Source organism: Somniosus microcephalus, chromosome 8 (assembly GCF_052327205.1).
Source record: "Somniosus microcephalus isolate GS21.2 chromosome 8, FLI_Smic_1.0, whole genome shotgun sequence".
NCBI lineage: Eukaryota > Metazoa > Chordata > Chondrichthyes > Squaliformes > Somniosidae > Somniosus > Somniosus microcephalus.
The window spans coordinates 153,668,767-153,690,779 of record NC_140994.1 but is presented as its reverse complement, the minus strand read 5'-3'; the positions used below and the strand labels follow the sequence as shown (position 1 = coordinate 153,690,779).

The 22,013-nt window shown below is 45.9% G+C and overlaps 1 protein-coding gene across 1 annotated transcript in view; it reads left to right on the top strand.

Moving 5' to 3' along the window:
• The window catches only part of unc5a (unc-5 netrin receptor A), a 389,186-nt gene that overhangs the window by 106,350 nt on the left and 260,823 nt on the right, over window positions 1-22,013 (top strand). Inside the window, exon 6 of the mRNA XM_085996169.1 lies at window positions 14,887-15,054. Coding sequence (XP_085852295.1) covers window positions 14,887-15,054 — 168 coding nt within the window. The remainder of the gene's footprint in view (window positions 1-14,886; window positions 15,055-22,013) is intronic.

Here is a 22,013-nt window from a genome sequence, read left to right as displayed (position 1 = left end):
GGTGTCCTTCCATGTCTGTCGAACTTGTCTCTTCTGGCAAGTGCTGGGTGGGAGGAGAAGAAGTTGAAGCTGGGGTCGTTCCTGGCTTTGGCTTCTTTACGGATGAATTTAACGAACACAGAGAATGGTGGGAACGCCACGTTGTGCTTTAGCTTGAACTTTGATCCAAACATTATCCACTTCTCCTGCAGGTTAAATGGAAGCTTCTCAATGATGTGACTTACCCCTCTGGAAGTGTCTAAGTACGATAGACCGGGTAGGTACCCGTCCTGCTTTGCGGCTTCGAGTTCCGACAGCAGATCTCCAAGGTCGCGGAGCTTCTGGGGTTCCTTACTCGTCAACCTCGGAAAGTTCTCCAACCTGTCAAAGAGAGCCCTTTCAATGGCTTCGAGCGAGCCGTAGCTTTTTTCCAGTCTCGCCCAAGCCTTTTTCAACCCCTCTGGCAGCTGTCCCACATTGGCCGCTTTTATCCTGCAGGCCTGTCCGGCGGACTCTGGGCAGAGCCAATTGATGAGGCTGAGCTCTTCTCCTGCCGACAGGTCTAAGCCCGATATGGCATCGTGGAAGCAGGACTTCCAAGCCCGATAATTCTCTGGCCTGTCATCAAACTTAATTAACCCCGAAGTCACCAGCTGGGTGCGTGCAAGGTGTTTGGCGAGGTCGTAGGTGCTGGGACCTGTGCCAGGGTTGCCTTGGCTAGGGGCTCTGTTGGGGGTCTCAAGGAACCGAGAGGGGATTTGCCTCTGACTTTCTCTATTCAGCGTCCTATTCCTCTGCACCGTGTCTTCCGTTCTGCTGGGGAGACTCTGCGGCTTGATGCACGCCGTCTGCTTTGACCTTGATTGGCAACTTGTGGCATGTTATACGAAGTGCTTGCGTCTGTAGAGATGTGCGGGCCTCCATCCCTTTCTCCTATAAACTGTATGTCGGCATGGTCGCTCACGTAATCTATGGTGCGCTGTCGTGGACTCTGCCACGGAACGGGAATTAAAGGTTTGTAAGCTGTCTCGGGAACAGCTCCCTCCAAATTTGCCTCGAATACTTGTGTCTCGGCTAATGCAGCATCTATCTCTTTTTGTCGCTGCAGAGCATCTAATGTGGCTTGGAGACTGGCCTGTTCAGCTTGTCTTTCAACCTGGTGACGGGCCAGGTCAGCTTGGTGTCGGGCCTGTTCAGCCTGGAGTTCAGCTTGGTGTCAGGCCTGTTCAGCCTGGAGTTCAGCTTGGAGACGGGCCTGTCTTACTTTTATTTCTATTTCACTGTCCGCATGCGCAGCTCTGGCTTGAGCTGCTACTAGCTTAGCCCGTGCTTTGGCAATGGCTATGCTTACTCTAGAACCACCCGATGACCGTGAACCAAATTGCGATCTGTAGTAACCGGAGCTTATAGACCGATTGTCACGTTCTACAGTTTCGTCTGCCTGTTTAAGGTCTTCAAAAGATGGCGGATCCCAAGATGGCGGCCCGCACGGCATGCACGAGGTGGTGACGGAGTTGGAAATCAGATTCCCCCTGCAGACTTTGCTAAAATGCCCCTTTTTCTTACATTTGAAGCATGTAGCGTCCTTCGCTGGGCATCGTTGTCCGGGGTGCTTGGCCTGGCCGCAGAAGTAGCATTTCGGGCCTCGAGACATTGCCGCTGTAGTAGGACTCCTGGGTGAACTTCTGTGTGGGGACTCCGGCGGTGTAGAGCTGGTCTGAGACCTGGATGGGGAAGATGGCTGATTCCAAGATGGCGGCCCGCTCGGCGCGCACGAGGCGGTGAGAGCCGCATGGCCGGAAGAATAAGAGTCAGAGTTTTTCTGGGCCACGTCCAGTGATTGCGCAGTGGCCACTGCCTTTTTTAAGTCCAGGATCTCCTTCTCCAGCAGTCTCTGCCGGATATAATTCGATTTGAGGCCCGTGATGAAGGAATCGCGGACCAATTCGTCAGAGTACGCGTTGGCCGTCACGGCCTTGCAGTTACAGTCCCGGACCAGGTCCTTTAGGCCCTGTAAGAAATCGTCCATTGATTCCTCAGGTCGCTGCCTGCGTGTAGCCAGCAGATGTCTGGCGTACACTTCGTTTACTGGCCTCTGGTATTGGGCCTTCAGGATAGTGATGGCCTCCATGTAAAAGGTGGCGTCCCGGATGAACGAATAAATCCGATGACTAACGCGAGTAGTCAGTCGACTCAGTTTCTCTACCTCGCTAGCGGATGAGGCCCTCGCGAAGAGTTCGAAGCATTTGAGCCAGTGTCCAAATTGATTTGATGCTTCAGCAGAATATGGATCCAAGTCCAGACGCTCTGGTTTTAGGAGTTGATCCATCCTAGTATTCTTTAGTGATTAAAATTGATGTGCCTTCAATAACCACAAAACTAGAAGTTATAGACTTTAACAAGTTGGCTTTTAATCACTAAGATCAGAGCTAACATCTCAACACACCGACTGGCTCACAGGAATGAGTCATACGGATCCTGGGATCTTTAAGTAAGAGAAGTCAGGGGCGGAGCCAAGAGCCAAGACCTGGAACCTTCCAGGTTAGTCAGGAAAGAGGAAGTGAAACCATACACCGTGTGGGGGAGGGTAATATACATGAGTGCAAAACGAATACAGGCAAGACAAACAGATTTCATTACATTCACCCCTTCTTTAGATTTAGTCCATCGGGGTGATGTTTCTTAAAGTTGGTATAAGTGAGTCTGTCAGGAGGTTTTGCGGTTCTCAGTGATCGGCGCAAAGCCGGTTGGGGTGCCTCTAGGGGAGTGGATTCTGGTTCCTCCGCTGTCCGGGCCTCCGCAGTGTCTTTCAGGTTATCTGCAGTGTCCTCCAGGTTAAAGTTGGGTATTGAATCCTCTGGGCGTCCTGTCTCTTTTTGGTGTAGGTCTTCCTCGGGTAGTCTCTCATCGTTCTCTCCGCTCCCCAAGGGAGCGAGGTCTTTTATGGAAACAGTGTCCTCTCGCCCGTCAGAGTATTCGATATAGGCGTACTGAGGGTTTGCATGGAGGAGCTGTACCTTTTCCACAAGGGGGTCCATTTTATGGCCTCTCACGTGCTTCCGCAATAGTACTGTCCCCGGAGCCGTCAGCCATGCGGGTAGAGATATGCCCGAGGTGGATTTCCGGGGGAAAACGAACATCTTTTCGCGAGGCGTAGCATTAGTGGCTGTACATAACAGAGACCTTATGGAGTGAAGAACGTCTGGGAGGACTTCCTGCCAGCGGGAGGTCGGAAGGCCTTTTGACTTTAAGGCTAACGTGACAGTCTTCCAAACAGTAGCATTCTCCCTTTCCACTTGCCCATTACCCCAGGGGTTGTAGCTAGTGGTTCTGCTAGTGGCTATCCCCTTTGAGAGCAAGAACTGGCGCAGTTCGTCACTCATAAATGACGTCCCCCTATCGCTGTGTATGTAGTTTGGCATGCCAAATATGCAGAATAGATTACAGAGACACTTGATGACCGTGGCACTGGTCATGTCTGGGCAGGGAATGGCGAAGGGGAAGCGGGAATATTCATCGATGATATTGAGGAAGTATACGTTACGGTCGGCAGAGGGAAGGGGTCCCTTGAAGTCCAGACTTAGGCGCTCGAATGGCCGTGTGGCTTTGATAAGGTGTGCACGGTCAGGCCTGTAGAAATGAGGCTTGCATTCCGCACAGATGTGGCAGGCTCTGGTCATTGCCCTGACCTCCTCGATGGAGTGGGGCAGATTGCGGGACTTTATAAAATGGTATAGTCGGGTGACCCCTGGGTGACAGAGGTCGTTGTGGAGACCCTGTAATTTGTCCGTATGAATGCTGGCACACATTTCCCGCGATAGGGCGTCTGGGGGTTCATTAAGGGCTCCCGGCCTGTACATAATATCATAGTCGAACGTGGATAGTTCGATCCTCCACCTGAGTATTTTGTCATTCTTGATTTTCCCACTTTGTTTGTTATTAAACATGAAAGCCACCGACCGCTGGTCGGTGAGCAGGGTGAAACGTTTGCCGGCTAGGTAGTGTCTCCAGTGGCGCACTGCCTCCACTATAGCCTGTGCCTCCTTCTCGACAGAGGAGTGCCTGATTTCAGGTCCCTGAAGTGTTCGGGAGAAGAAGGCCACAGGTCTCCCAGCCTGATTGAGGGTCGCAGCTAAGGCAAAGTCTGACGCATCGCTTTCGACTTGAAAGGGAATGCTTTCATCCACTGCACACAGTGCAGCCCTTTCAATGTCCTGTTTGATACTGGTGAAAACCTCCCGAGCTTCAGCTGATAGTGGGAAGGACGTCGATTTAATGAGGGGTCGGGCCTTATCAGAGTAATTGGGCACCCATTGGGCATAATACGAAAAAAATCCCAGGCACCTTTTTAAAGCTTTGGGATTGTGTGGCAGGGGCAGTTCCTTTAGGGGGCGTAATCAGTCAGGGTCCAGTCCAATTACCCCATCTTCCACCACACAGCCGAGGATACAGAGACGGGTTGTGTTGAAGACACATTTGTCTTCGTTGTAGGTTAGATTCAGCTTTAGGACAGTTTTTAAAAATCTCACAAGATTTAGATCGTGGTCTTGCTGGTTGTGCCCGCAGATAGTGACATTGTCCAGATAGGGGTAGGTAGCTTGTAGTTTATTCTAGTCAACTGTGCGGTCCATCTCACGTTGGAAGACCGAGACCCCATTTGTTACCCCGAAGGGCACTCTGAGAAAATTGTAGAGGCGCCCGTTCGCCTCAAAGGCGGTGTATGGGCGGTCCTCCGTTCTAATGGGGAGCTGGTGATACGTGGATTTGAGGTCGATAGTCGAGAAGACTCGGTATTGCGCAATCCGGTTGACCATTTCTGATATGCGGGGTAAAGGTTAGGCGTCCAGCTGGGTATAAATATTAACAGTCTGGCTGTAGTCAATTACCATCCGTTTCTTTTCGCTATTTTTAACTATGACTACTTGGGCACGCCACGGGCTGGTACTGCATTCAATAATGCCTTCCCGCAGGAGTCTGTCCACTTCCGCCTTGATAAAGTGTCTGTCTTCCAGACTGTACCGTCTACTTTTGGTCACTTTGGGCCTACAGTTCGGAGCGAGATTAGCGAATAAAGAGGGCGGGCTGATTTTTAAGGTTGATAGGCCACAGACTGTGAGTGGCGGCTGGGACCCGCCATATGCTAGCGTGACACTTTCGTGGTGGCACTGGAAGTCCAGGCCCAAGATTACATTAACACAGAGTTCTGGCATCACGAGGAGTTTAAAATCCTTGTGGTCCTTGCCTTTTACAGTCAGTGTTACCACACAGTAGCCCAAAATGTCCGAAGTGTGGGGCTTAGCAGCCATAGCAATTCTGCTCCATGTAGGGGTTACCATTAATGAATGCCGCCGTACCAGGCTAGGGTGGATAAAACTCTCGGTACTCCCACAGTCAATTAAACATTTCGTTAAATTTCCGTTTACCTGTATGTCCATCATGGATTTTGTCAACGGGTGTGGCCTGGATTGATCTACCATGATCGAAGCCACTGTTGGGCCCTGGGCGGCCGTTGAGTCGGGAAAAGATGGCGGATCCCAAGATGGCGGCCCGCACGGCACGCACGAGGTGGTGACGGAGTTGGAAATCGGATTCCCCCTGCAGACTTTGCTAAAATGCCCCTTTTTCTTACATTTGAAGCATGTAGCGTCCTTCGCTGGGCATCGTTGTCCGGGGTGCTTGGCCTGGCCGCAGAAGTAGCATTTCGGGCCTCGAGACATTGCCGCTGTAGTAGGACTCCTGGGTGAACTTCTGTGTGGGGACTCCGGCGGTGTAGAGCTGGTCTGAGACCTGGATGGGGAAGATGGCTGATTCCAAGATGGCGGCCCGCTCGGCGCGCACGAGGCGGTGAGGGCCGCATGGCCGGAAGAATAAGAGTCAGAGTTTTTCTGGGCCACGTCCAGTGATTGCGCAGTGGCCACTGCCTTTTTTAAGTCCAGGATCTCCTTCTCCAGCAGTCTCTGCCGGATATAATTCGATTTGAGGCCCGTGATGAAGGAATCGCGGACCAATTCGTCAGAGTACGCGTTGGCCGTCACGGCCTTGCAGTTACAGTCCCGGACCAGGTCCTTTAGGCCCTGTAAGAAATCGTCCATTGATTCCTCAGGTCGCTGCCTGCGTGTAGCCAGCAGATGTCTGGCGTACACTTCGTTTACTGGCCTCTGGTATTGGGCCTTCAGGATAGTGATGGCCTCCATGTAAAAGGTGGCGTCCCGGATGAACGAATAAATCCGATGACTAACGCGAGTAGTCAGTAGACTCAGTTTCTCTACCTCGCTAGCGGATGAGGCCCTCGCGAAGAGTTCGAAGCATTTGAGCCAGTGTCCAAATTGATTTGATGCTTCAGCAGAATATGGATCCAAGTCCAGACGCTCTGGTTTTAGGAGTTGATCCATCCTAGTATTCTTTAGTGATTAAAATTGATGTGCCTTCAATAACCACAAAACTAGAAGTTATAGACTTTAACAAGTTGGCTTTTAATCACTAAGATCAGAGCTAACATCTCAACACACCGACTGGCTCACAGGAATGAGTCATACAGATCCTGGGATCTTTAAGTACGAGAAGTCAGGGGCGGAGCCAAGAGCCAAGATTTGGAACCTTCCAGGTTAGTCAGGAAAGAGGGAGTGAAACCATACACCGTGTGGGGGAGGGTAATATACATGAGTGCAAAACGAATACAGGCAAGACAAACAAATTTCATTACAACACTTATTCAATATAATTCTTTGTGAAGCCGTTTGCTGTTTGAAGCCTTTACTTGAACAAATTTGTGAAACTGTAAACAAAGATAAAGTATGTTTTGTACATAAACTGAGTACTATACATTCGATATTACATAAGATATAACATATTTACAACAGTAGAATAGATTAATTGTATAACTAACTAACATTTGGACTAACTTCTGTAACTATCAAATATTAACCTTTTATAAACATATTATTGTCAAAATACTACTCTGACAACGTTGCTATTGTGCTAACAAACAAAGATACTCACAGATATTGCGCTTGGCCTAACATATGAAATCAGATTACATTGGATTGTGAATCACTTATGGAATCCCCCATTACTGCCAGGTTCTTCCTGGAATTCTACTTCCTGGGATTCTACTTCCTGGGTTACACAGGAAGAAAGGTATGAAGGTCAAATGACCACTCACAGGAAGAAAGGAACAAAGGTCAAACGACCTCTGTTTCATACAAACACACTGCTAACACAATAACCACCACCAGAGGGTGCTACTGCATGTAAAAATGTCCAGAATGTCACTGCAATACGATAGCCACCACCAGAGGGTGCTATCTGCATGTAAAATGTCCATAATGTCCACATAATGTCCAGAACAGCCCTATACAGCCCTTAATGGGCTTCTGCTTCCTAACATAGCTAAAAAAAAGACCTTGTTATTACTACCACACTTCTTCATTATCTTCTTCTGCAATGGTGTGGAAATGCTGGAGTTGGACTGGGGTGGACAAATGTAAGAAGTCACACAACACCAGGTTATAGTCCAACAGCTTTATTTGAAATCACAAGCTTTCGGAGTGCTGCTCCTTCGTCAGGTGAAGTGGAGAGATGCATAAGGACACAGCTTATATAGTCAGAGAATAATGTCAGATGTTTACAGGTAATCTTGCCAACTGCCATTTATCACACCTCGGCAGAGAGATAATCACAGCAATCAAAGGTGTGAATGGTGTCCAAACAGGTCAGTCAGGAAAACATTACATCAAAGAACAATGAGGTGGGGTCACAAGGGGTCGCATTTTTTTTTTTTTTTTGGCTGGAAATCACAGCAGGTCCGGCCGCATCTGTGTAGAGAGAACAAGCCAATGTCAACTCAAGTCTGGATGACCCTGCGTCAGGTGGGGTTACATGTAGCGTGACATGAGCCCAAGATCTTGGTTGAGGCCGTCTTCATGGGTGCGGAACTTGGCTATCAGTTTCTGCTCGACGATTTTGCGTTGTCGTGTGTCTCGAAGGCCTCCTTGGAGCATGCTTACCCGAAGATCGGAGGCTGAATGTCCTTGACTGCTGAAGTGTTCCCCGACTGGGAGGGAACACTCCTGCCTGGTGATTGTTGCGCGGTTTCCTTCATCCGTTGTCGCAGTGTCTGCATGGTCTTGCCGATGTACCATGCTCCGGGGCATCCTTTCCTGCAACGTATGAGGTAGACAACGTTGGCCGAGTCACATGAGTATGTACCATGTACCTGGTGGGTGGTGTCCTCACGTGTGGTGATGGTATCTGTGTTGATGATCTGGCATGTCTTGCAGAGGTTGCTGTGGCAGGGTTGTGTGTTGTCGTGGTCACTGTTCTCCTGAAAGCTGGGTAATTTGCTGCGAACGATGGTCTGTTTGAGGTTAGGCGGCTGTTTGAAAGCGAGTAGTGGAGGCGTGGGGATGGCCTTAGTGAGGTGTTCGTTGTCATCGATGACATGTTGAAGGCTGCGAAGAACATGGCGTAGTTTCTCCACTCCGGGGAAGTACTGGATGACAAAGGGTACTCTGTTGGTTATGTCCCGTGTTTGTCTTCTGAGGATGTCGGTGCGATTTTTCGCTGTGACCCGTCGGAACTGTCGATCGACGAGTCGAGCATCATATCCCATTCTTACAAGGGCGTCTTTCAGTGTCTGTAGGTGTCCATCGCGTTCCTCCTCGTCTGAGCAGATCCTGTGTATTCGCAGGGCTTGTCCATAGGGGATGGCTTCTTTAACGTGGTTAGGGTGGAAGCTGGAGCCTTCAACATGTCATCGATGGCGACGAACACCTCGCTAAGTCCATCCCCCGCCTCCACTACTCGCTTTCAAACAGCCGCCTAACCTCAAACAGACCATCGTTCGCAGCAAATTACCCAGCTTTCAGGAGAACAGCAACCACGACACCACACAACCCTGCCACAGCAACCTCTGCAAGACATGCCAGATCATCAACACAGATACCATCATCACACGTGAGGACACCACCCACCAGGTACATGGTACATACTCATGTGACTCAGCCAACGTTGTCTACCTCATACGTTGCAGGAAAGGATGCCCCGGAGCATGGTACATCGGCGAGACCATGCAGACACTGCGACAACGGATGAACAGACACCGCGCAACAATCACCAGGCAGGATTTAGGATTTAGGAACAGCTTCTTTCCCAGGGCTGTCATCCTACTGAACTCCACAAATAAACTCTAAAGCCTGCACATCTGCCAATGCACTTTATTATAGTCATATTTATGTTAATATACTACAAGCCAAATGTATGTTGAATGTTTAAATGTCTTAATCCAAATGGACACTCTCGGGAGCCGTAAGCCTACATTTCGTTGTACTGCACTTGTGCACTAACAATGACAATAAAAGTTGATTTGATTTGATTTGATTTGAGTGTTCCCTCCCAGTCGGGGAACACTTCAGCAGTCAAGGACATTCAGCCTCCGATCTTCGGGTAAGCATTCTCCAAGGCGGCCTTCGAGACACACGACAACGCAAAATCGTCGAGCAGAAACTGATAGCCAAGTTCCGCACCCATGAGGACGGCCTCAACCGAGATCTTGGGCTCATGTCACGCTACATGTAACCCCACCTGACGCAGGGTCATCCAGACTTGAGTCGGCATTGGCTTGTTCTCTCTACACAGATGCGGCCGGACCTGCTGTGATTTCCAGCCAAAAAAAAAAAAAAAATGTTTTTTATCTGTTTTTTTGTTTTTCATACAGACCCCAGCATCTGCAATATTTGACCCCTTGTGACCCCACCTCATTGTTCTTTGATGTAATGTTTTCCTGCCTGACCTGTTTGGACACCATTCACACCTTTGATTGCTGTGATTATCTCTCTGCCGAGGTGTGATAAATGGCAGTTGGCAAGATTAACTGTAAACATCTGACATTATTCTCTGACTATATAAGCTGTGTCTTTATGCATTTCTCCACTTCACCTGACGAAGGAGCAGCGCTCCGAAAGCTTGTGATTTCAAATAAAGCTGTTGGACTATAACCTGGTGTTGTGTGACTTCTTGCATTTCTTCTGCAATGACAGTTCTGATGGTAACTATTGTTGAATTTAACTGTGATCAATACCAGGAGGCTAGGACAAATTTGAATAGTAAATAAAGCTCAGTTTTTGTTATGCTCTTGAGTTTGAGTCCATTTTGACCCATTATCCATTATGATGGCAGCAGCTGTTCATTGTTAAAAGATACATCCAGAAAATGTGCAAAACTGAAAAACAAGTGCCAGAGACCAGATAGGAAAAAAGGATTAATAAACAGAAGATGGCTTGCTAATTGGGATAATCGAATTGAATGGAAAGCAAAATGGCCTTTTTTCCACACAAATCCACCAGATCAATTTGATTTTACTAAGGCAGCTAGATAAAGTGATTTGAAAGATTTAAAATTGCTTCAGGCTTAGATAGAAAATGATCTTTCTATTTCTGGTGGATGTGGAAGATCTCATGAATACCTTATCAGAAAATCTTTCCATATTGCGATGGATTATAAACTTTTCTAGGCCATAAAAATATTGACGAATTGCCTTGTAGAATACAGTGGTTTTGCCTATGCTTCATGAGATTTTTATATATAATTTCACATATACCAGCAAAAACCTGCTATCAGCAGTTGTCCTGTCACAAGCTCCAACATCAGGGGCACAGGAACACATTGCAACTTCCAACCATTTGTGACTGTAATTTTACAAAGCAGTTAAGCTACATCCAGTCAGTTATAGAAAATAAAAAAAATATGCTTCAAGAAGATCAGATCTGTAAGCTGGTCAAGGAATAAAAGGATGGCTGAAAAAAAATTAAAGCTGGTGGCAGACTGATTCCATATTAGGCCATGGCAGGAGAATTTACATTTCAGGATGGGCTTCTATTAAAAAACTACTCTGTTGGTAATGTGCTCTGAGATCTTGGACAGAATAGCTGCAGAACACCAAGAGACTGAAAACTGAGCATTTGTGGTTCTCAGCCCAATGTGGGAGGCAGAAACTTCACATACTCGGTCTGAGATTTCAAGTTGCATGATTTTCTATGAGAAACTATCATCTCCATTTCAAATTCTGCAGGCTAACTATATTCTAGACATTGACTTGAAGTGATCACATGCAAGAAAGAATAAAAGAAAGAACTTGCATTTATATAGCGCCTTTCACGACCGGAGAACATCCCAAAGCACTTTACATCCATTGAAGTACTTTTGAAGTGTAGTCACGGTTGTAATGTAGGAAACATGGCAGCCAATTTGCGCACAGCAAACTCCCACAAACAGCAATGTGATAATGACCAAATAATCTGTTTTAATGATGTTGAGTGATAAATACTGGCCTTGACAGCAGGGAGAACTCCCCTGCTCATCTTCAAAACAGTGCCATGGCATCTCTGAGAGGGCAGATGGGGTCTCGATTTAACATCCCACCTGAAAGACGGCACCCCTGACAATGCAGCACTCCCTTAATAGTGCACTGGGGGTGTCAGCCTAGATTTTGGTTCTCAAGTCTCCAGAGCAGGACTTGAACCCCCAACTTTCTGACTCAGAGGCAAGAGTGCTACCCCCTGAGCCACAGCTGACAACAGAGCTGAAGAGTCTTATTGGTGTCCAACATGATTTTATTAACCAAGTCTGTTACGTCTTGAAGCATAAGTTAACCAACAAAGTAAGAAAACTTTATGGCATGCATAAACTAATGAATGGATAAACAAGGAAAGGATATGGTTGGATAGCAAAATACTGCAGATGTTGGAAATCCGAAATAACAACAGAAAATATGGTTGACTCACTTTTATAATCTCACATTCACATTCCTGATTGGTAAATCAAGCAGTGGCATGTGATGAGATTTCTGTGTGCTTCATTTGTATTTCCCATTAAAGTCTTTCAGCACTAAATAAATGCCTTGGCCTTCTGTGTCAGTATTTATTCACCTCACAGTTGTTTTTTAGTGCTTCATGCTTTGGGGAATAATGTATTTTACTACTTACAAATAGAACATGTTTTTTCCTGAGTGTTTGAAAAACTGTTAATTCACTCCCTGAATGCGGCTTTTCAAATGCTGTTTAGCAGTCAATATGATATTAATGAACTATAGCATCAGACATTTCACCAGCTGGTGCTCATTTTGTACTTGCCTTGATATGACTGAGAATGAACATTTCGTGCAGAGTGTGCCAGTAATATCAAAGAAGCCCCAACAATAAAATAGGCAAAACTCTGCTACCTACCTTTTCGACTCTGCCTATGTATAGGGCAAATTGTAGAATAAGGTCATTAGAAGAAAAATGTATCACATTTTCAGTATTTGTTTAAAATAAATCATCAGTAGAGTATTAGGATTATCCTAATACATCATAATATTATGCAAAATGCAATTAAAACAGGAGGATATAAGTAATGCTACAATTAATCTAACCAGGAAATACATTGTGGTACATTATGTTAAGTTTGTTTTCAGCTCTTCCTAAAGATGTAATTTATTAAATATATCTTTTTAACATTACTCTGCAAAGCAGGAAATATTTATCTTCAACACTTTGTTGCCTTTGTAATAAGGAAGCATTACAACACCGAGTCTATATAATTACATAATGGCCCGTAATTTGCGGTCAGCGGCGAAGCAAAGGCGTTTGGCGCTGGCTCCGAAGTAAGCTTCGCACAAAGGTCTCGCAAGTTCTGTGGCGAGAAGTTCGGCTTCTCCAATGCATAATTGAAATCAACGCAGGTTAATGAGGAATCCCTAACGTGAGCTGCCTTGACAGCAACAAGCTGTCGAAGCAGCCAATCACAATGCACAATTCTCACAGACAGCGAACCAGGAAGTGGGAAAGCTCCTTTGATTCTAACTTTTTTTAAATGTTAGAGAGAGCAAAACAAAGACGGGGGCCCTCACATAGGGAAAAGGTAAACCTGAAATACAGATGGACAAACTTTTTTTTTAGTTTAAGCATTTTTTAAAGTTTCTTAAAAATGTTAATTTTTATTAAAATGGATAAAATTGACAATCCACAAAATAAAAATTAGGTTTTCAAGAATATAACCTTTGTTTAGCAGTCAATACGCTGTTAAAACCTCAGTGATACCTAATCGAAAAGGGTCTAATGTTTAACGGGGTATTTAACAGCGATATTACAGCAGGAGAACCAAAATTTATCAGTTTCCAAGATTTGACAGATTACACTGACTGCTGGCTCGGGGGGCGGGCGGGGTGTGGGGGGTGGGGGGGGTGTCGGGGGTGGGGGGGTGTCGGGGGTGGGTGCAGGTACACAGCACAGCCTGTGGAGGAGCAGTGAATGACAGACCACAACTTCAGGATTTCTGCGTTAGGTTTTGCATGCGCCAAATCCTGAAGTTGTGGTCAGTTTCATCGGCGAAATGGCAGCGAACGCTGTCAGTTCGCTGTCATCAGGACTGCAAGTTCCGGGCCAATATTAATAGTTATTATACTTCAACAGCTATTTCATTGGATGAGAAGCACTTTGAGATGTCCTAAGGATGTGATGAGGTGCTATATAAGTGCAAGTCCGCCTGCCCATTTAAAAAAAAATATCTTTTACACTTTGAACTTTCTGGTCTTTGTCACATCTATCTGGCATGGATATGAGATAATGAATATTTATGCATTTTGAGGTCTTCAAAAATCAGGACATAATGGGGGAATTTTAACCCCAAAAAATGGGTGGGTTGGGGTCGGGTGGGAGGTTAAAGTTTTAAAAATCGGAATCCTGACCCCAACCAGCCTCCAACCCACCCAGTTCCGGTTTTAATGGAGGCGGGATGGGGGGCGGGCAACCAATCCGCTCGCAGGAGACGGGTTAGCACTTCAAATATTATAATGAGGCTGCGTGCCTCATTTTGAAGCACCATTTTAAATTTAACTCTGGGCAGCCAGTTTCCCAGGCCTCGGGGAACCTGGCAACTAAATGAAGACGAGGAATGCTGGATCCAAGAGGTAAGTGCCTCTCCACTTACCTGCTGGATCCAGCGTTCCTGCCTTCCAACCCCCCGTGATCGGACACCCTTCCGATTTCCCCCGATCTCTTTCCCCCACCTACCGCGCCCCCCGCCCCGAGGCCTCCGACCCCCCCATGAGGCCTCTAATCTCCAATCCCCCGCTGGCCTTCTGAACCCACACTCCGGCCTTCCGATGTCCGGCCCCCAACCCCCCACCCCCCCAACCTCCATCCCTCCACCTCTTCGACAATCTGCTGCCCCTGACCTTGAGGATGATCTGCAACCCCCGACCCCTCTCTCCAATGTCTAGCCCCTGACCTTGTCAACGATCTTCATCCCCCGACCTCGCTGACAAACCTCCAGCCCCCAACTTCACCGCGATCTGCAGCCCCTGACCTCGCAGGCCTATCTGCCTAACAGCCAGCCAGCCTCTTCATCTGGCTGGCTGCGGGCAAGAAACAGAATAAAAATGTTAATCAGGCCCTGCCATTAAATTTGTTCTCCTAGGACTGCATTACGGTCGGCCCCCGCTCCCTACCCACCTCCATGATAAACTTCCGGCCAATGTGACTGGTGAATTGGTTTAACAATTTAATTTCTTTCAGGTATATTAGAAAGTTAATTTGCTACACAGTGCATGGATTACTGCTGTTTTATGTTGACTGTCATATCCTTCAGCAAAATAAAATTGTTTTCCATTGAAGCATGAAAATGGAAATGAACATTCTTTTCCTGTGCATCTGCTAAACTAATTTAACAACCAAAGCTATTTTGTAAGTCAAAATTCTTAAAAGAGCCAGTGCACATTGGCACTTACTTAATCACATCAGCAGTGTTTTCTTAATTCTATTATTGTGTAGATATTTATCCCAAATAGTAGAAAATTCTTAATTTATTATATTGATCGTTGATGACTTAAGTGGTTATTTGCAGTATTTATTGATTACCCCTTTTGAACAGTAAATGGTGGCTGGTCTACTTGGACAGAGTGGTGGTCCTGTAGCACTACCTGTGGTAGAGGATGGCAGAAAAGGACACGCACCTGTACCAGCCCCAGCCCTCAGAATGGAGGATTATCCTGTGATGGACAGAACATTCAGAAAACTACTTGCACCATCTCCTGTCCAGGTAAACGATTAACTTCTATTAAAGCTGATTTTTTTGATAATGTTTATAACATGCTCCATTTGCCATTCACATTTATAATTTGGGGCAATATATGACAGGAGAAAAGGTAGAATCAGAACTAAGATGATGATGATAAAAAAAAATCAAACATAGAAAATAACAGAACTAGATGCATTAGAACTATGTTAAAACAACAACACGGTTAAAGGTTTACAGAAATAATGTAAAACTAGTAGGAAGGGAATAATAGCTCCGTCTGTCGATGCTTTGTCAACTACTATGGGGCAACCATATAAACTAGGTAAATTATTTCTGGGTACTTTGGTACTACATGAAAACATGAATAAGTATGGAAGGTTTGACAGCTGAGTTCTAAATAGTTGGAATTTTCAGGTCTGATATCTGATGAAATACAAGAACAGCATTAGGGCCATGCAACCCGTGCAATTGCACTGGGCTTTGAGCCAGTCCAGGGTCCCAAGCAGATCCAGTGAAATGACACTTATGCTCCATGGGGCACATTGAGGTGCACTATAGCATCGAGCACAATCAGGAGGGTTATTTAATTTTACTACTGGTTTGTTGCCATATTATATTGAATTTATATTGTTTTTAAAAATATATATATTTGCCTCTGGTACAGGACGTACCCTAGTCACTGATTCTGGCTTTCAGTTTAGGGCTGCTGACACAGAGCTGCTAGTGCATGTAAGGGTCTGTCTCTGGGCTCCCGTAGAATAAAGGGCAAGGAAAGAGTGGAATCAAGACAGTGAGAGAGGTCAAGCTAGAGAGAGAGAGAGAAAATGAAAAGGAGTGCAATATCCTCGCACACTGAAGTCAGTGTACAATGCTCTCTCATCCTGGGATGAGGGCACAGTTCCCTTTCCCCCCATGGGTAAAGGGGGTGAATTACTGATTGAGTGAGGTAGAGAGTGCAAGAGTGAGTGTGTGAGCTTGCGTGTGAGTGAGCAAATATGAGAGTGAGAGAGAAAATGAGTGTGAGAGCAAGTGAATATGAGAGTAAAAGAGGTGAGCTACCAAGTGAGCGAGAAGGATTGAAGGGAGTGAATCATGGAGAGTGAGTGGGAGCGCAAATGGGTGAGAGAGTGAGGGACAGTGTGATTGAGGGCCACCACAAGGTAAACACCACTCCTGGACCTAAGTAGTGTATTTCAAAGTTTTCAGGTTCAGAAAAAGTTCAGGTACACTAAGGTATAAAGCACAGATGTAAAAGGAGATTAAAGGAAGAAAACACAAGTGCTGGAGATCTGAAGTAAAAGCAGAAAATGCTGGTAGTGCGCATAAAAGAGGAAGGTAGGTTAATGTTTCAGTGCTATTTTGATGAAGGGTCACACCTCAAATATTAACCCATTTTTCTCTTTCAGGTGCTGACCAACTTGCTGTACATTTCCAGAATTCTTTTGTTTTTAATGAAGTTTAAGCAATAACTAGTAGATCTATGGCAATGCTCATGGGCATTTTAAATATATATTCAATATATAGTATGCATTGTGCTCTATATATTTATGCTATTTCACTGCTTATCTGCATATATCTATATTAATATGAGAGTAAATGGGACAAAAAGCAAAAGTTAATGAAATGTTATCTGTAATCTCCTCAGGCAATTCCCCATTGATTTTTTTTATTAATAGTAATTGAGGGCATAAATTATGAATAAATGCTTTCTTAATTTTTCTGGAAAAGTAGCCCCGATGGCAATCATAATTTTTTCCCTTGCAAGAAAAAAATATAATTACTAATGTGTTACTTCTAACAGCCTTTTATCATTTTGCCCTGTGATATGCAAGCCACAGCTCCCCACTGAATCAAGCTCTTTCATGTAGACTTTAGAAGCCATTAGATTTTAAAGTTATTAGCTTTCACTCAGCTGATTTTTTTTTTTAAGGAGGCTGAGGTTGGTGAGTTTACTGGGCTGGGAGAGGTAGTTGATGCTGGGACTGTACAAGCCCTGGAGAAAGTGAGGAGACCAGGGCCTGTGAGCTGGATCAATTGTATGTGACACATGAATGTGATTGGCCATCTTTTGTGGAAGCTAATCCACCAATCCCAAACACGATCATCAGGAGGAGAAGGGGCCAGGGCAGGCGTGGGGGCACCCAGCTTCTGAGTCAGCAAGGGGCGAGACCAGGCATATTGATCCACCAAATGATGGCAGTGGGGATGACCTGGTTCACGGCCTGGACTTCTGAAGAGAAAATAATTTTTCTTTTCTTTTGATAAAGTTGCAAGGGGACACAGGTGGTCGTTTTCTGAAGGGAAGCCCTAATATGCACCTGACCCATTTCTGTCAAAGTATGCAGCATCCTTCAGCAAGTGGGTGTCCTAGATATGCTCCTAATGGCACATGTAAACAGTAAGCGGGTAGTAAGAGGCGGGGTGGGGGACTATTAGAGACAAAGAAGGTGATATATGCATCGAGACGCAGGACAAGGCTAGAATACTCAATGAGTACTTTGTATCGGTGTTTACTAAGGAGGTGGCTGGTGACAAAATATCGGTAGAAGTGGAAAAGGTAGAAGCAATGGAAGGGGTGAAACTTGATAGACAGGATGTATTAGAAAGGCTGTGTATGCTTAGAGTGGACAAATCACCTAGTCCAGATGGCTTGCATCCCAGGTTGCTAAGGGAATTGGGGGAGGAGATAGCAAAAGGGCTTGCCATTATTTTCCAATGTTTCCTAGATGCGGGGGAGGTGCCAGAGGATTGGAAAGTGGCAAATGTGACACCATTATTCAAGAAAGGGTGTAATGACAATCCTAGTAACTACAGGCTGGTCGTTTAACATCAGTGGTGGGTAAAGTTTTAGAAACAATAATCAAGGTAAAAATTAACGGACACTTGGGGCTGGATTTTCATGAAGCTGTCGGGAAGGAGGTGGGACTACAACTTTCGGGTTTTAGTCCCGCCTCCATCGACGTCCGGCCAATCGACGCGATTTTCCCTTGATTGACCTTGTTGAGCCCGCCCAGCGGGCTCAGCAGGCCAATTAAGGGCGACCCGGCAACAGGTGACGTCACAGACTGAAATTTCATCTGTCAAGAGTTTTTGACAGATGAAATATCAGTGTTTCACAGCTGTTTGAAGCTGTCAAACACTGACAGTCTGACTTCTAACCTGAGTCCTTCTACGCAGACTCAGTTAGAACTCACACCGGCATTGAAAGCTGAAGGCTGTCACTTTTGACAGATCGTGGCCATTCTGCTTTCCGTGCCGGCTGAGTGACTGACTCCCAAAGCCCAGAGGAAGGAAGGCTGTAAAGGTAAGTACAGGTAATTTAAACATCTTTACACACTTTAGACACACCAAACACACCAAGCACTCATGCACCCATCACTCACTTGAACACCGACATCGCGACCCCTCCAAGTCCTTCAACCCGACGGCCCGCCTGCTCTAACCTGGCGTGGTTTGGAGCCATCGGGAATCCCACAGACACCCCTCAAAATAGGGATTAGGCTAAAAACTGCCTGTTAACAGGCAGTTAATTGGCACTAATCCCTCACCGTCTCAGGTCGGTAGGTCCCAGTGCGGGGCGGGTGCCCGCCTCCCTTGAAACTTACGTGGAGGCGGGTTTTTTGGCGGGATGGTGTGGGGACCCCCGAATTCGGGATTTTTGGCACCCGCACGCCTGATAGCCCGCCTCACAGCCCAATAAAAATCTGGCACTTGGAGAGGTTTAAGCTAAGGAGAGCCAACATGGATTTTTAAAAGGCAGATCGTCTTTGACTTATCTAATTGAATTTTTTGATGAAGTAACAGAGACGATTGATGAAGTGAATGCAATGGATGTTGGCTACATGGATTTTCGGAAGGCATTTGACAAAGTACCACGTGGAAGGCTGGCTAACAAACTTGAGGCTCATGGAATAGGTGGGTCAGTGGCAGCTTGGATAAGGAATTGGCTTATGGACAGAAAACAGCGAGTTGTAATAATGGCTGCTTTTCAGACTGGAGGATGGTAGACAGTGGTGTTCCCCAAGGATCAGTGCTGGGACCACTGCTTTTTTTGATATATATAAATGACCTGGATATTGGAATACAGAGTAGAATTTCTAAATTTGCCGATGCCACCAAACTTGGGGGTGTGGCAAACAGTGATGATGATATCAATCGACTGCAGCAGGACATAAAAAGGCTAGCAGAATGGGCAGACAAGTAGCAAATGGAATTTAATACAGAGAAGTGTGAGGTGATGCATTTTGGCAGAAGTAACAGGGAGAGGCAATATACAATTAATGGCACAGTTTTAAAGAGTGTGTAGGGACCTGGGAGTTAATGTGCATAGGTCTCTGAAGGTGGCAGGACATATTGAAACATAGAAATATAGAAACATAGAAGATAGGAGCAGGCGTAGGCCAGTCGCCCCCTCGAGCCTGCTCCGCCATTCAATGCGATCATGGCTGATCATCCAAATTCAGTACCCTGTCCCTGCTTTCTCCCCATATCCCTTGATCCCTTTAGCCTTGAATATATTTAATGAATTGGCCTCTACTGCCTTCTGTGGTAGAGAATTCCACAGGTTCACCACTTTCTGGGTGAAGAAATTCCTCCTCATTTCTGTCCTTACCCCTTATCCTTAGACTGTGACCCCTGGTTCTGGACTCCCCGACCATTGGGAACATCCTTCCTGCACCTAGTCTGTCCAGTCCTGTCAGAATTTTATAAGTTTTAATGAGATCCCCTCTCATTCTTCTAAACTCCAGCGAGTATAAGCCCAGTCGACCCAATCTCTCCTCATATGTCATTCCTGCCATCCCAGGCATCAGCCTGGTGAATCTTCGCCGAACTCCTTCCATGGCAAGAACATCCTTCCACAGATAAGGTGACCAAAACTGCACACAATACTCAAGATGTGGCCTCACCAAGGCCCTGTACAACTGCAGCAAGACATCCTTGTTCCTGTACTCGAACCCTCTCGCTACGAAGGCCAACATACCATTTGCCTTCTTAACCGCCTGCTGCACCTGCATGCTTACCTTCAGCGACTGGTGCACAAGGACACCCAGGTCTCGTTGTACTTCCCCTTCTCCCAATCTATTGCCATTCAGATAATAATCTGCCTTCCTGTTTTTGACACCAGAGTGGATAACCTCACATTTATCCACGTTATATTGCATCTGCCATGCTTCTGCCCAATCACCCAACCTGTCCAAATCATCCTGGAGTTTCTCGGCATCCTCCTCATCGCACACACGACCACCCAGCTTTGTGTCATCTGCAAACTTGGAGATATTACATCTAGTTCCCTTGTCTAGATCATTAATGTATATTGTGAATAGCTGTGGTCCAAGGACCAATCCCTGCGGTACCCCACTAGCCACTGCCTGCCATGCGGAAAAAGACCCATTTATTCCAACTCTTTGCTTTCTGTCTGCCAACCAGTTCTCTATCCAAGTCAATGCCTTGCCCCCAATCCCATGTGCCTTAACTTTACATGCTAATCTCTTATGTGGGACCTTATCGAAAGCCTTTTAAAAGTCCAAGTACACCACATCCACTGGTTCGCCCTTATCTATTTTACCAGTTACGTCCTCAAAAAATTCCAGTAGATTAGTCAAGCACGATTTACCTTTTGTAAACCCATGTTGACTTTGTCCGATTCTGTCACTGTTTTCCAAATGCTGTGCTATTACATCTTTTATAATGGACTCTAGCATTTTCCCCACAGGCTTACCGGTCTGTAATTCCCCGTTTTCTCTCTACTACCTTTCTTGAATAGTGGGGTAACATTAGCTACCCTCCAATCCATGGGTACTCTTCCAGATTCCATCGAATGTTGGAAGATGATCAGCAATGCATCTATTATTTCTAGGTCCACTTCCTTAAATACCCTAGGATATAGATTATCAGGCCCTGGGGATTTATCGGCCTTCAATCCCATCCATTTCCCTAAAACCATTTCCCTACAGATACTGATTTCTTTCAGTTCCTCCCTTTCATCAGACCCTATGTTCCCCGACATCTCTGGAAGGTTATTTGTGTCCTCCTTTGTGAAGACAGAACCAAAATATGTAATTAATTGGTCTGCCATTTCTTTGTTCCCCTTATAAATTCCCCTGATTCTGACTGCAAGGGACCTACGCTTGACTTCACCAATCTTTTTCTCTTCACATATCTATAAAAGCTTTTACAGTCAGTTTTTATGTTCCCTGCAAGCTTACTCTCATATTCTATTTTCCCCTTCTTAATTAATCCCTTTGTCCTCCTTTGTTGAATCCTAAACTGCTCCCAATCCTCAAGTTTATTTCCCTCAAGTGCCTATCCAGTCTCCCCATGAAAACATCGAGTGCCTCCACTTCCGTCGACAGCAAGTTCCAGGCCCTCTCCACTCGCTGCGTAAAAAAGTTTTCCTCACCTCCCCCCCGATTCTCTTGCCCAAAACCTTAAATCTGTGTCCCCTAGACCTTGTACCATCTACTAGTGGGAACAACCTTTCCCCATCTAGCCTATCCAAACCTGTCATAATCTTGTACACCTATCAAATCACCCCTCAACCTCCTTTGCTCTAATGAAAACAAATCCAGCTTCTGCAACCTGTCCTTGTAGCTAAGATCCCCCATCCCCGGAACCATTCTGGTAAATCTCCTCTGCACCCTCTCAAGTGCCTTCACATCCTTCCTAAACTGTGGTGACCAGAACTAGATGTAATACTCCAGTTTTGGCCTAACCAGCGCTTTATAAAGGTTCAGCATAACTTCTGTGCTTTTGTACTCAATACCTCTATTTATCCCGTATACTTTGCTAACCACTCTCTCAATATGTTCCACCACCTTCAGGGACCTATGCACATTAACACCCAGGTCCCACTGTCCCTGCACACTCTTTAAAACTATGCCATTAAGTGTATGTTTGCATCTCCCTGTTCCTTCTGCCAAAATGCATTACCTCACACTTCTCTGTATTAAATTCCATCTGACATTTGTCTACCCATTCTG